The sequence below is a fragment of the Balaenoptera borealis genome (assembly GCF_965194805.1).
Source record: "Balaenoptera borealis genome assembly, chromosome: 8".
NCBI classification, from domain to species: domain Eukaryota; kingdom Metazoa; phylum Chordata; class Mammalia; order Artiodactyla; family Balaenopteridae; genus Balaenoptera; species Balaenoptera borealis.
The window spans coordinates 15,175,130-15,188,824 of record NC_138865.1 but is presented as its reverse complement, the minus strand read 5'-3'; the positions used below and the strand labels follow the sequence as shown (position 1 = coordinate 15,188,824).

Genomic DNA, 13,695 nt, shown 5'->3' with positions numbered 1-13,695 from the left:
GTGACGTAATGACAGAGGAGGAGGCGGCCCAGGAACGGAAGCCGGGAAGGAACCAGGGCGGAAGAGGATCAGGGCCAGTGCTGTGTTCGGAGCCTCGGCTGGGCTGGGGTTCCAATGTGGTCCCCGGAGCGGGACGCCGAGGCCCCGGCCGGGGGAGACCCGGCGGGCCTACTGCCCCCCGAGTGGGAGGAGGATGAGGAGCGCTTGTCCTTCCTGTTCTCCGCTTTCAAAAGGAGTCGCGAAGTGAACAGCACCGACTGGGACAGCAAGATGGGCTTCTGGGCGCCGTTGGTGCTGAGCCACAGCCGCCGCCAGGGGGTGGTGCGCCTGCGTCTGCGGGACTTGCAGGAGGCCTTTCAGCGCAAGGGCAGCGTCCCGCTGGGGCTGGCCACCGTGCTGCAGGACCTGATGCGGTGAGGGCGGGCCCGTTCCGGGGGCGGGGCAGCTCCCCGCGGGCAGGGACCCAGGTCGTTCGCCCAGCCCGGGGTCTGGCCTCCAGGAGCCGTCTGTGTTTGCTCAGTGGGCGAAGAAGGACGCCGGGTTAGGGGTGTTTGGAGGGAGAGGGAGGCGGGGTATGGGGGGAGATTGAGGGGCCAGGATAGCCTGATTAGATGAGATCCAGACGGTAAGAGGAGAAGCCAGCCTGGCGGAGGTGACAGTGATTTGTCTGGACTGGAATCCCGTTATGTAGTTATTTCATAGTGGCTTCCACATTTGAATAACCCCGGAACAGAAGGTCTGTGAGACAGAATTTATTGAACTAAGGAAGGGCAGAGCTAAGAAGAAGGTAGTGGTGGGGAAGAGGCCTGTACGGGTCTTGCCAGCAGCCTCCACCCCATCCGCGCCACAGGTCATGTGTCTGGCTTCTCTTGGTGACCCGAGAAGGTCCTGTAGGTGCTACCTGTGCGACAGGTGCAGGGTTTTGGAGGTTCCTGAGGCGGTAGCATGCACATCAAACAGACGTACTGCACTTTGTAGCGGGCAGGTATTATGCATACACCATCTGGCTCCCTCAGCAGTCCTGTGGGTGAGGTGACAGAATTATCCTCAGCAGACAGAAGAGGAAGCTGAGCCACAGAGAGATCGAGCGACTTGCTGGGGGTTACACAGCTGGATAGAGGTCATGCCGGGGCTGGACCCCTGGTCTTCTGATTCTAAAGCATTTGCACTTCACGTTGTATATGTCATACCCAGAGCAGCCTCGCTAGCACAGTGACTCCCTCCGTGACTGAAGACGAAAGTCAACTTTGATATGTTGCTTTTAGCTCTCTGCTCTTCCTGATTAAGAGATCTCCCTTCTCCCCAGCCCCCTTCCCTTGGCTGACATTGATGGGGCAAGCCATTTCTGGAACTTCACCTTTCTAGGAAAGTGTACTGTGGGCAGTTTCAGTTCATGCCCAACGTGGGGAGACAGTAGCTGAAAAAGTCAGTGAGGGGCAGGAAGAGTCTGGGCTTCCGTATTACAACAGGACCATCCTCTGCCACTTCCCACCCAGAGACCTTTAGTACCTCGATTTCTCCTCTCCTGACTGCTGGCACTCCACTGATGCCTCTTGGGGTTTGATGGGGTCTGGGACCTGAAGAATTTCTCAGGGAGATATTTTTCCATAGAAGCAGCATAGCAGAGTGGGTAACAGCTTTGCGTGAGGGCCAGATGGCCTGGGTGCAAATCTTGGCTCTGCCATGTGCTAAATTATGTGACAGAGGAAAAATTATATGCCCCTCCATAAGCCTCAGTTTGATCAGTTATAAAATGTGATGATAATTATACTTAGGTTTATTGAGTATTTGAAGAGATACTCCTTATGTAGCCCTTAGCATAGTGACTGGCCCATGGGAAGCATTCAGTAAATTTAGCTACTTAACCCTAGTACCATGAAATGCTTATGTCTTATCTCCACCCAATTTAGGAATAGCAGAAAACCCTTTCTCTGAACGCCTTGGTATTCTTCGTCATGTCTTGCTCTTGATGTTAATCCATTATTGTTGTTTTCATTTTATCGTTTTGAGCTCCGTTTGTAACGGGAAGTCTCAGCATAGGCTGTGTGGCCTCCTGTGCCTCTCTGTGGTCTTAGTGGAGAGCTTGCATTTTGGAGCCAAATTATAGTTTAGCTTTGGCCTCTGTCATCTTCTCAGTCCCTCAGTTTTTTCTTGCAGAAAATTGTGAGGCTTAGAGCTGGAGCATAAACCGTACTGCTCCCAGTAGGTGGCACGGAGTAGGTGCCTGGTAAATGGTGTTTATGAGAATGATCAAGTTCCTCTTTGCGGGTAAGGAGGGAGGTGGGGACATTGCAGTAAGCCTACTACATGTCTTTTTCTTTCTTTGCCTGCAGTCGAGGGGAGCTGCAGCGGGAGTCAGACTTCATGGCCAGTGTAGACAGCAGCTGGATCTCCTGGGGGGTCGGAGTCTTCCTGCTGAAGCCCCTCAAGTGGACTCTTTCCAATATGCTAGGGGATAATAAGGTTCCTGCCGAGGAGGTGCTCGTGGCCCTGGAGCTTCTTAAGGTGGGTGTTCAGAAGCAAGAGGTCTGGGTGTCTTCTGGAGTGATGGCAGGACCCTCCACGTTCCTTGGGTTGCTTGGGTGAATGGTTAGAAAAAGAACAGATCTTTTTTACACAGTGACAGAGTTGATAACTGAGTTTATCTAACCTCCCTTTCACTGTACTTTGTAGTATTTAGTTGTTAGTTGGACCTGTCCATTTCAAGGGTGAGCCTCTGTCTAGGAATTGTCAGTTAACACACAGTTGATTCTTTTCTGTATTTGTAGGGATTAATGATAAACTAAGGTTTAGAAAACGCTTTGCCTTCTGTAGTTTATGTGCAAAAATTTCTTTCTGAGGACCTTAGACTTTCAGCTTTGCCTTCCCCTAAATCAGGGAACTAGGCTCAGATGTCCTTCTTTTGTACTTACTTACCTCCATCAAAGAAGCCACCAGGCCCTTGATCCCTTCATGCTCTCCTGGTCGGTCGGCTTCCTCCTGGCCTGCCCTCCGTCCGCAGCCCAGAGCATGCAGCTGATGCTTGACTGCTTCCCTTATCAACACCCTCGGGCGCCTCTGCAGCTCTCTCGGGCCACACCAGAGACACCAGCAAATCAGCCACCTTAGATCAGCCCCATGGTCCACCATCCCTGCCAGAGAACATCGCTGTATCGCCAAGCCTGGGGCCCCTTTCAAGGTCCCCAGCTTTAGGAGGGCCCTGGGAGCCACTCCGCAGGCCAGTGTTCTTGTCCCCTCCCCGGCCCTCCCACACACCTTGCATTCTCTTTAGTCTCCGCACTGAGAAGGTAGAACCCCTTAGTCGTGCCTTCGGCTGTCTGTCCGCCCACCTCCAGTTTGACTTCCTCTGAGCCCTGCTTTCTCCCCAAGCTCAGAGGATGAAGTGTCCTTCCTGTGTTCCACGTGTGCTCTCGAGTCTGTCCCTACCCTTTGTGGCGTCTGTGACCCTGCAGATCTGTATATTCCTTCCCCCTCTCTGTCGGTGCTCTCCTTCTTCAGCCTCTAAACCCACTCTGGTTCTCCCATCTCAGGATGACTCCTTGCGGGACCTGGGGCCCCTCCTAGTCACCGCTCTGTCTCTCCTTGTTGTCCCCACGTCCTCACCTCCACACACCCTTTAACCCAGGGCAGACCTGCTTCACCCCCATCATTCCACCCGATTGCTGTGGGCGAGGTTATAGTAACCTTAAGTGTGTGCATGTGTGTGTTTATAAAGTTGACTGAACACCAGGTGGCAGAAGTAGACTCGGAGACTGGTTATTTTTGAAACTCACAGACCAAGCCCAACCTCAGGGCCCTTGCATAGCCCTGGAGGCTTCCACACCACTGGACGCAGGTCGGAATCCCCTGCCCCCGCCCCTGCCCCATGAGAAGCTCCAGTTTCTCCTCACCTCCACAGACGCCCCCCAGCACCACCCTTCGGCCTGGGGAGCAGGTCTCCAAAATCTACCAGCTCTCTCTGTCCCCCCGGGAGTTTTGACTGAGCAGCATGCATTTTCTTCAGGGGAACACCTCTCCCGCTTTGCGCTGCACCCCCTCCCCGCCCAGGGCCCTGACCTCCAGGACCTCCAGGGCTCAGCCAAGACCTCACAGAAACTGTGGGGTGTTTTAGGTGGTTCTGGGCCAGCTCCATCCCTCCTTGCGGTCTTTTACCTCTGGTGTCCTCCAGTCTGGAGCAAAGAGAGATCCATTTATCCCCACAGATGTGATTTTGGACTCAGTCTTTTGAGAGCAAACGCAGAGATGGGGGTGGGAGTGGAATTACATAGGTCTTCTAAGAATCAACAATAATTTTTGACAGCAAAGTAGTCTAATCCTATTTAGGTAGAAAAATAAATTTAGCTCTTCACGGGCATGGACTGTTAAATCTGTACCCAGCTTACATCACTAAATAGAACACTTCACACTTATTCTCTTTCGGTGACGTCTGCTATCAAATATATGGTGACCTCAAAGATGCAGTTTTCTCCTGGGTTAGAGACTTGTTTTCATGTGTGAAAATAAAGGGTCTTATCTGGATATTTTTATAAAGCAAAAAAGCCCGTTTCTTCGGTAAATTGATTTTCCCAAGTCTAAACACAGAAAGCAGCCAGCAACTTTTAATTTTATTTGAAAAAAATACCAAAAAGTAAAAATTGCCCATAGATTTTGCTATTTAAAAATTTAAAGAAAGAAGTTAAAGTTTCCGTTCTATTCATCCCATTTCCATCTCTTCGGGTCCATTCCCTTCCTGCTTGTGTCTGTAAAAACACACGCATCTTTTCTTATTGAGCCTATTATATTACTTTCCATTGTATCTTCTTGCTGGCATTTAATACTTCCTGGAAATCTTATTTACTTGTTTACTTATCTACTATATAAGCTGTCTCCCCTACCAGAAGGAGAAGTTCCATGGGCTCTGGGAACAGTGCCTGGTACATAGTAGAGAGTCAGTAAATGTTAGTTAAGTAAATAAATGAATATACACATACATACATATCTATGTACATATACTCCATTTTTTTTCCAGAAATGGAATCTGCTTTCACCTATTGGTCTGCAACCTCCTTTTTTTTTTATTTTTCACCTTAGTATATCGTGAGCATCTTTCCAGGTCCCTACACAATATAGATCTACTTCATTCTTTTGGATGGCTGCAGAATAATCTATAAACACGCCATAATTTATGCAATTGTTACCAAATGGATATTTGAGTCATTCCAATTTCTCCCTACTACAAAAAGATACTTCTTTGACAGCCTTGTGCCTACATGTATGTACTTCTACTTTTATTTTTATGGAATTGATTTCTAGAAATGCATATGTACATTTTAAATTTTAACAGAAATTGCCAAATTACTTTTCAAAAGTTTGTATAAATTTACGCTTTCATGAAGATTGCATTAAAGTGTCCAGTCTCTTCATATCCTTGCCAGCACTGGATACCAGCAATCTTTCAAATTTTGCCCATTTGATGAACAAAAATGATACTTCCTATTTGTGATTTGAGCATCTTTTCACCTATCTACTGGCCATTTACATATTCCTTTCTGTGAATTGCCTCTTTATATCCTTTGCCTGTTTTTATTTTGGATTCTTTGTCTTTTATATTAATTTGTCGGAGTTCTTTATTAGGGATAGATAGATATATAATATATTTAGTATTAGGGATGTTAATATTGTTTCCCAGTCTCTTGTTTGCTTTTCATTTTTATTTATGATGTCTTTTACTATATAAACGTTTTTATATTTCTGCAGTCAGAGTTCTCACATTTTCCTTTATGGCTCTTGAATTTCTGCTCTTGCTTAGGAAGGCATCCTCTACTTCAAGGTTACCAGATTTTTAAAATATTTTCTTTGAATTATTTTATACTTTCATTTTCTCAATTTAAGTTTTAGTAATTCGGTATGTATTTTTGTATATGTGGTAGAGAAAAACTGTTTTCTTCTAAATGGGTAGCCAGTTGTCTTAACATCATTTGTTACTGTTGTGTACCATTAATGTATGTGTGTGTGGACAGCACACCGTTCTTACTACAGTAGCTTTGTAGTAAATGTTTTTATCTGACAGCACAGTCAGATCTAATGAAAGCTCTAGTTTCTGTCTTATTAGACTCTTCTGCTGCCTTGGATACTGTTGACCACTCACTGCTTAAAATTTTCCATTACCTTGACTTTGTTGTCACTGCAACGCAGGTTCTCCTTGGTTCTCCCCAAGCAGTTTCTGCATCGCTTTTGTGAGTTCCTTCATCTCCTGAACGTTTTGAACGTTGGTCTTCCTTCAGCTTATTACTTTGCTCTCTGCATTTCCTTGGGTAACTCATTTATACTTGCGATTTTAACTACCTTCTGTATGCTGAGGACTTTCAGATTAATATATCTCCTGTCCTGGCGTCTCCTTCGAGCTTCAGATTTTTGTATCCAATTATCTCCTGTACAATCTCAAGCACCCCAAACCAACATGTCCAAAATGGAATGTTTTGTCTTACCTTTAAAGTATGCTTTTCCTCCTGAATTCTTCCTGTCAATCCACCCAGTCACTCAAGCCAGAGCCCAGGAGTCATCGTAGATTCCTCTTTCGCCTTTCCCCCCCAGACCCAGTCACCATGGACTGCCAGTTTTATCTTTTAACTTTTGCTTGAATCCCTCCCTCTTTGTCCCTATTCCCATTGCCCTGTTAAGTCCCTCGTATTCTCTTGCATCAGTGGTCTCCCTGCCTCTGAGCCTAACTCCTACAATCCATCCTTTCCCCGTTGTCAGCTACATCTCTGTTAATCTAGCCATGGCCTTCCCTTCAGGGACTACCCACCATCTGCAGAGTAAAGGACAGCATAGAAGATACATTACACTTTGTATGAGGTAGAAGGGCTTCTGCTTTCTCAGCCCTTCCCACCCGCATCCATAAACACCACACTGACTCAGACTCCCTGCCGTTGAGGGACTCATGACCATCCCTCTTCCCACGATGCCCTTCTCACTGACTTCACCTAATGACTTATTCACCCTACAGGATTCTGCTCAACAATCTTTTTTTGTGTGTGAGCAATTTATGAACTCCTTGGGTATTCCTTCCCTGTATTTTCATAGCATTCTGTGCATACTTCAGTAAATATTTCTTGTTTACAGGAGACCGAGAGAGTAATTTCCATGAAAGAGGAAGACAGTGGCATTGTTTTTTGGAACTTGTATTTCTTAGACTTCTCACAAAAATCCTATCCCACCCATTTGTCACATAAGACTCTTTATAGACTCAATAATGTTCCAGTTTGCAGGGTTGCCATTTGGCATAAAAATGGAGAGACCAGGATTGGCAGGGAATTTAAATATCATCTCATCCACCTTCTCCAGTTGGTGAGTGGGATGCTGAGGACCAGTGAGACTGACTGGTCCAGGGTCACACGGGCTAGGCCAGCCACCGGGCCTTGGCTCTCATTCCTGGCCATTGCACCCCACCACACCACCTCATTCTCTCCTTGGGGGACCACGGGCCAGGGAGCTGCAGAGACATGAAGTCCTAGATGGAAGGGCAAGCACACATCTGTCTCCCAATATATTACGTACCTCATTTCATCCGTGTTCCCCAGACTTTCCTCCGAGGTTTAAAAAAACACAAATCCTTTTTCCTTTTCCAAAGCTGAAGACAGGGTCGGTGCTCCCCTGCTCTTGCTTTGTGTGATCGTGGATCTGAAGCATGGGGTCAGGGCTCTCCGGGTTCCGTGGGCAGCGATCAGGGCCCGCAAGCACCTTTCACTTTCCCTGCAGGAGAAGGCTGAGGAGGTGTATCGTCTGTATCAGAACTCCCCTCTCTCCTCCCACCCCGTGGTGGCCCTGTCGGAGCTGAGCACCCTCTGTGCGGGCTCCTGTCTGGACGAGAGGACCTTCTACTTGGTGTTGCTGCAGCTGCAGAAAGAGAAGCGAGTCACCGTCCTTGAGCAGAATGGGGAGAAGGTATGGAAACTCGCTGCTCCTTCCCTGAGTCACCGAGGACTTGTTCAGTGTGTACTGACATGCCCGCCAGCACCCCTGCCTGGTGATTTCTCAGCATTTGGGGTCGGGGCAGCAGTAATTTGTCCCTGTCCCTCAGATTGTGAAGTTTGCCCGGGGCCCACACGCCAAGGTCTCTCCTGTCAACGACGTAGACGTCGGGGTTTACCAGCTGATGCAGAGCGAACAGCTGCTGTCGCGCAAGGTGGAGTCCTTATCCCAGGAAGCAGAGAGGTAACTCCCCCTGAGCTGAGCACCCTTGACCCCCACCCTGGCCCTTAGAGCTGGTGTCCGTGGGCGCTTAAAAAAAAAAGGTTTTTGTTTTTTTTTTTTTACTAATTGTGAAAGTACTGACTGTTCGGTGCAGCCATCATGGAAAGCACAGACTATCACAAAGGAGAAAAAAATGAATTCCTCCCCCAAAGAGTACAGCTTTTAACACTACGTTTATGCTCTTCCGTGCCAGTATCCATTTAACCAGTGTTTATTGAGCTAGGCCTTGTCTTGGGGACTTGGGGATACGGTGGTGAACGAGACAGGTCTCTGCCTTCCAGGGGTCTTGCTGAGGGACCTCTGCTCTTCCCCTCCAATGACTGTGCAAGGCGTCCCTGCTAAAGGCACATTACCACTTCTCCAAAAAGTAGGGTATGTAGACATGGAATTAGAATGTGCTTGTTCACGCCCTCTTACAGTGGGAGAAACCCCATGTTGTGGGAAGGCCAGCGTCATTGGTGGTGTTAGGAAGTCACTCCCTACCTCCTGGCTCCCAGGATGGGAATTTGTCTTCAGGGTGCCTCGTCAGCATGTTTGCACACCCCCGCCCACCCGCCCTGCCCCCGCTGTGGGTTGAAACAGCTTTTCCTTGGTCCTTTGCCTTTCCCACGGGCAGACCCGCCCAGCCCGCATCTCAGCTTGCTGCAGGGGTTTGGCGGTGGGCTGTTGGGCATCGTTTTTCTGGCCATTGGGTGGAATGAATTTGATCTTCAGATTTGAAAGTACCTTCACTAAAAGTGCTACTCTTGGGGACACTTCAGGACCCTGCCACCCGCATCCTCTGGCCTCGTCATCTTGAGCTGTCCCTTTGTTCGTAGGTATAAAGAAGAAGCCCGCCGGGCATGCCGAGCAGGAAAGAAGCAGCTGGTGAGTTCTCTCTCTTCCCCCCACAGCTGTGTACCTGTGCCCACAGCAAGAGGAGCCCCGGTTCAGGGAGCGACCTTCTCGGGGGGAACAGTCTGCGGGTGGCCCAGGCACCACAGCCTGTTTTACAAACCCGGGGTGGTCTTATCATCTGGGAAGTGCTCTCTTCCTCTAGCCCTTTCGCCTGCCCGGTCTGACCCTGACCATGACCATGTCTCCACACCCCGCCCCACCCCCCCCCCCAGGCCCTGAGGTCTCTCAAGGCCAAGCAGCGGACGGAGAAGCGCATCGAAGCCCTGCATGCCAAGCTGGACACTGTTCAAGGCATCCTGGACCGGATCTATGCCTCGCAGACAGATCAGATGGTAGCCACTGCCCCTCTGCCCCAGTGCTTGGCTGGTCTCTGCGGTGTCCACCGCTCGTCCCCTCCGCTGTGGCTGGCTTTGCTGTTTGGAGGAGGCCTGGGTTCTTTCAGGATATGCCTGGGACTGCCTTTGCCTCTCCCATTGGGCAGTTTTGGCCTCAGTGGACATGGGGTGAATCATGCATGGGTGGGGAAAAAAAAACACAAAGCTTTCTTTTGGAGATGAAACAATATTGTCTGTATTTTTCCCAGTGTTCTTTATCTGCACTGATAACTTTGCTTTCTCTTCAGGTTTTCAATGCGTATCAGGCCGGGGTAGGAGCACTGAAACTCTCCATGAAGGATGTCACAGTGGAGAAGGCAGAGAGCCTTGTGGATCAGATCCAAGAGGTACAGGAGGGGGTGGGAGGACACACCTACACAAGGCAGTTCCTGAGGACAGAAGTGACTTTGTCGTACCTCCTTCTTTCCCAAACTGCTTACCTTGTGAACTTGAGGGCGCTTTCCTTGATTCTCCAATGGGGCAGCATTACTTTGTAACCCTGAACACTGAGACCCAAAGACCATTCAGAGTTCAAGGCCTTGTGCTTTTCTCTTACAGCTGTGTGACACCCAGGACGAAGTTTCTCAGACTCTGGCTGGTGGGGTGACCAATGGCTTAGGTGAGTTGACATGGTGATTCCGTCTTCTTTCCTCTCTAAGATGACTTCAGCTCCTTGTGCTGTGATAGGTGCGGCCGTGGATCTGGTTTTTTTGGTGCAGGCAGGGCTGGCCCACCCTCCCCTCTCTGTGGGGCTTCTCCACAGGAGTAAGGAGAAGGAATTGGCATTTCCTCCTTGACAGGCTGTGCTAACGACCCCCTGGTGCTCCCGCGTCCCTTACTCCCTAGGCCTCTTCAAGGGCAAGGAGAAGCAGGGTCCATTCCATGGTGTTAGCAAAATACACCTCCTTGATGACTCAGCTCTGTGTATGGAAAAAGCGTATCTGCTTGAAGGTGTCCTCTGCCTCCCAACTCACACGATTTTTTTAATAAACCTTCAAGGAGGCCTGGGCATCTTTTGTAAAGCCGAGCTGGGTTTGCAGTCCTCAATCCTTGACTCATTAATGCATTTCCTCCCTGGACTTTACGTGTCCTTATGTCGTCTTTTCTTTCCAGACTTTGACAGTGAGGAACTGGAGAAGGAATTGGACATCCTCCTTCAGGACACCACCAAAGAACCTTTGGATCTGCCCGACAACCCCCAGGAGACGTTTCATACCAACAGTGTGCCTACCCCTAGGATCTCGGACGCTGAACTTGAAGCTGAACTTGAGAAACTGTCCTTATCAGAGGGAGGTACGGAGCTGTATTCCCAGGGCTGCTGGTGGGCTTGTGGTCCTCTGGCTGACAGTAGCGAGGCTCGAGGTTAACGTTTCCCAGCCCCGTTGCCCAATCTGCCAGGGTACCGAAGTCGGGTGAGGGAGTTGTGGGCTTATTATTCAGACTCGGTCCCTTAAACACTGGGATGCTTTCATCTCAAAGATCTACCTGGTATAGAGTTCAGTCATTTCTTCTCCTTGCAGGTTTGGTCCCAAGCAGTAAATCTCCAAAAAGACAATTGGAACCGACTCTCTAAAGCCATTGTAGGACCCTCAAGTGAAGGACCCTCATGTCAAAGAGAGACCAGGCTTGTGTGTGTGTACATAGTTATTTAAACGAGAAACTCTCGGAATGTGTTGGAAAGAGGAGGAAGGACAACCATTCTGATGTATCTGGATACTACCACTTACTACGGGATAGAATTTCCGGAAGCGTGCTCCCGAGGCGTGCTGCCAGCTGGGCTCATGGCCCTGCCTTCTCGTCTTTATAGTGCCGCAGTTTATACAGTTCTGTGTTTGCCCTGTCGTCTCTCATAGCCTGCGGCTCCTGCCACGGGCTCAGTTAGGTTTGTCTTCCCCCACCAGCTTTGTTCCGGCCAGCGAAGGCGAAAGATTGGTGCAGCTTTGCCAAATCAAAATCTGTCCTCGTCCCCCACCTTCACTGTGTTTAGAGGAGTTTATTCTGTCGGTAGGTCCGTTACACAGCTCTTCCCAGCCCCACTCTGTTTCCATTGGTAGCGAGAAGAAGGAGAATCAAACAGCTGCCACGTTATGGAGAAACACGCAGTGTGAAAGGTTCTCCCCTGGGGTTCAGATTCTCCAGGTGTTCAGAAAGAGAGGTAACCCCTGAGTGGCTCAGAGTCGTGACAGTTGGAGAGGGGGCTTGTGGGGTTGGTGGCCACTGCCGCCTCTTCCATCTTATGCAAAAGAAGATCTGCTGACTGGAGAGATGGTTACTCTTGGTCTTTTGAACTTGACGAGGAGAAGCCCAGGTGACTACAGGGCCCCGGGTGTCCAAACCCCATATGCTTTCTTAAAAAGGCATCATCTTTGCCTTGCCCCCGTGGTGAATAAATTAAATATAACTTAAATACGTAAATCAGAAGAAGCCACACAACAGCACACCTCCCCTTCTTGAGCCTGGCAGACAACAGCAGGTTGTTTGAATTTCAGAAGCATTTTACGTTGTAGCCCACCACTCGGGGCAGGGGATCCGAGCCAGGATGTGCAATAGAAGCAGAGGACAGTGGCCTCGGCCACGTCTGCTGTGTGCTCCCCCGGTCCTGCTCTGCGCCCGGCCCCGCCTCCTGAAGGCCCGTCTTCCTACTTCCTTTGACGCGTGGGAGAGGATGGCGGAGGGGGACAGGCAGGAGGGGGCCTGAGTGCGCTGGCAGCAGGGAGAAGAAAAGACACCAGCCACACTGCCGCTCTGCCATGCAGTCCCAGACGCCTGCCTGGCGCTCGGCCCTGCCCTTCCTGCTTAGGGTGACGGAGAACAGAGGGGAGGAATGTGCTCCAGGCCAGGAGCACAAATCACTGTTCAACAAGTTTCTCTCCCACTCGGCCTTGGGAAACTGAAATGTTGGGGGTGAAGAGAAACAATCACTATTTTTTTCTTTTTTTATCTGGTAAATAATTAAAAGAAAAACCCTGAGCGCCTCGTCCTCGTCTCTTTTTTAGGTTGTATACAGTGCCTTGGTCCTTCCTGCATCCCCACCCTCACCTCCAGCATGCACACACGGGTTCTTTCACTGATGCCACAGGAGAAGGCTGACTGGCTTCCTAGCGGGAGTCCCCAGCTGCTGGGAAAGTGGTCAGCCTACCTGATGGCTCTCACGCCGACGCTGTTATTAAATGGCCTCTTTTGTTTAAGAACGTGTCATCATTTTCCTTACTCTTTTCCTTTCCCTCTTCCCTCTAAATGACCCACTTTCCTCGGCCCGTGTGATCGTACCATATTTTAGTCTGGCACCAGTATTTACTCAGCGCCTGTTACATGCGTGGGGTTTGCCATCCATGGCGGGAGACAGGTTTTGAGCCTGCGAGCAGAGCTAGAACAGGCTAGAAGATCTGCTGCAGCACTTGGTACGTTAGCAGGTGAACCAACCAGGAAAAGGCGTCCGGAGGAGCCAAGAGCAGAGACGGTTTGAACAGAACAGAGTGAAGACAGGCTGGGGGGGCGGCAGGGGGAGGGGGGGATGTAGTAGGGAACCCTCTCCGCCCCCAAAAGTGTAAGTGCCTAGACTTTGAGTCTCTTGTCTGCTCTCCTGTTACTCTTTCTCTTGCTGACCTGAGCCGATAAGGAGTCCTTGCTTCAATGTTTCATCCTGGTTCTTTGCTGTGCAACAGGAAATTAAGAGAAGAGGTTGAGCCTGGGCTTGGGTCAGAGGGAAGACAAGGAGCCGCCGTCTGGTCGTGGCTGCATTTTCGGCATTGGATTCCCGTGGGGGGCCTGGGTCTGGCCTCAGGATTCTCTCCTCTTGAAGGAGTTGACTCGGTTTAATAAGGGAGCTGGTGAGTTTTCTTCTATGTGGAGAGAGATCAGGTCCAGATGAATCAGTTTCAGATGCTGTCCTATTGGGACTGAAGTTCCCTATGGGGTCCAGATACACAGCAAGGACATTCAAGGAACAACTATTTCAAGTTAAGGGCTCGGGGGGGGGGCCCAAGCTCTCATTTCCCTTGAATATTTCCTTGCGTTTTTAAAATCTTGTCAAGCAATCTACAAGTTTTAGAATATCATACATCCTTAATTCCACTGAGATCAAGTAGGGAGAGAAAATGTAGCTAATCAGGTAGGGACTGGTCCTGATGCGGATCGGGAAACTTGGCTCCAGTTCTCAACTCCGCCACTAACTGGTGGCTTTGGAAAC

At 49.7% G+C, this 13,695-nt stretch overlaps 1 protein-coding gene across 3 annotated transcripts; it reads left to right on the top strand.

Annotated features, from left to right (window-relative positions):
• Positions 1–32: 32 nt before the first annotated feature.
• On the top strand, positions 33–12,762 carry CHMP7 (charged multivesicular body protein 7). Of its 3 annotated transcripts, none has more exons than XM_082401968.1 (10): positions 33–413; positions 2,334–2,505; positions 7,741–7,926; positions 8,063–8,196; positions 9,054–9,102; positions 9,345–9,464; positions 9,755–9,853; positions 10,065–10,125; positions 10,620–10,799; positions 12,503–12,762. In XM_082401968.1, the coding sequence occupies exons 1-10, from the start codon at positions 115–117 to the stop codon at positions 12,745–12,747; spliced, it is 1,545 nt and encodes a 514-aa protein (XP_082258094.1). In that variant the 5' UTR covers positions 33–114; the 3' UTR covers positions 12,748–12,762. The 3 variants fall into 3 exon arrangements, with proteins under 3 accessions (XP_082258094.1, XP_082258095.1, XP_082258096.1); XM_082401969.1 differs by lacking the exon at positions 12,503–12,762 and adding an exon at positions 11,027–12,476; XM_082401970.1 differs by lacking the exons at positions 10,065–10,125; positions 12,503–12,762 and adding an exon at positions 11,027–12,476.
• Positions 12,763–13,695: the final 933 nt, after the last annotated feature.

Excerpts from the sequence above, each read along its gene's own strand:
- CHMP7 (XM_082401968.1), top strand. The coding sequence starts at position 115 with ATGTGGTCCCCGGAGCGGGACGCCGAGGCCCCGGCCGGGGGAGACCCG. Across the intron at positions 9,465-9,754 it reads CCTCGCAGACAGATCAGATG|GTTTTCAATGCGTATCAGGC; the intron begins GTAGCCACTGCC and ends CTTTCTCTTCAG. Across the intron at positions 9,854-10,064 it reads TTGTGGATCAGATCCAAGAG|CTGTGTGACACCCAGGACGA; the intron begins GTACAGGAGGGG and ends TTTCTCTTACAG.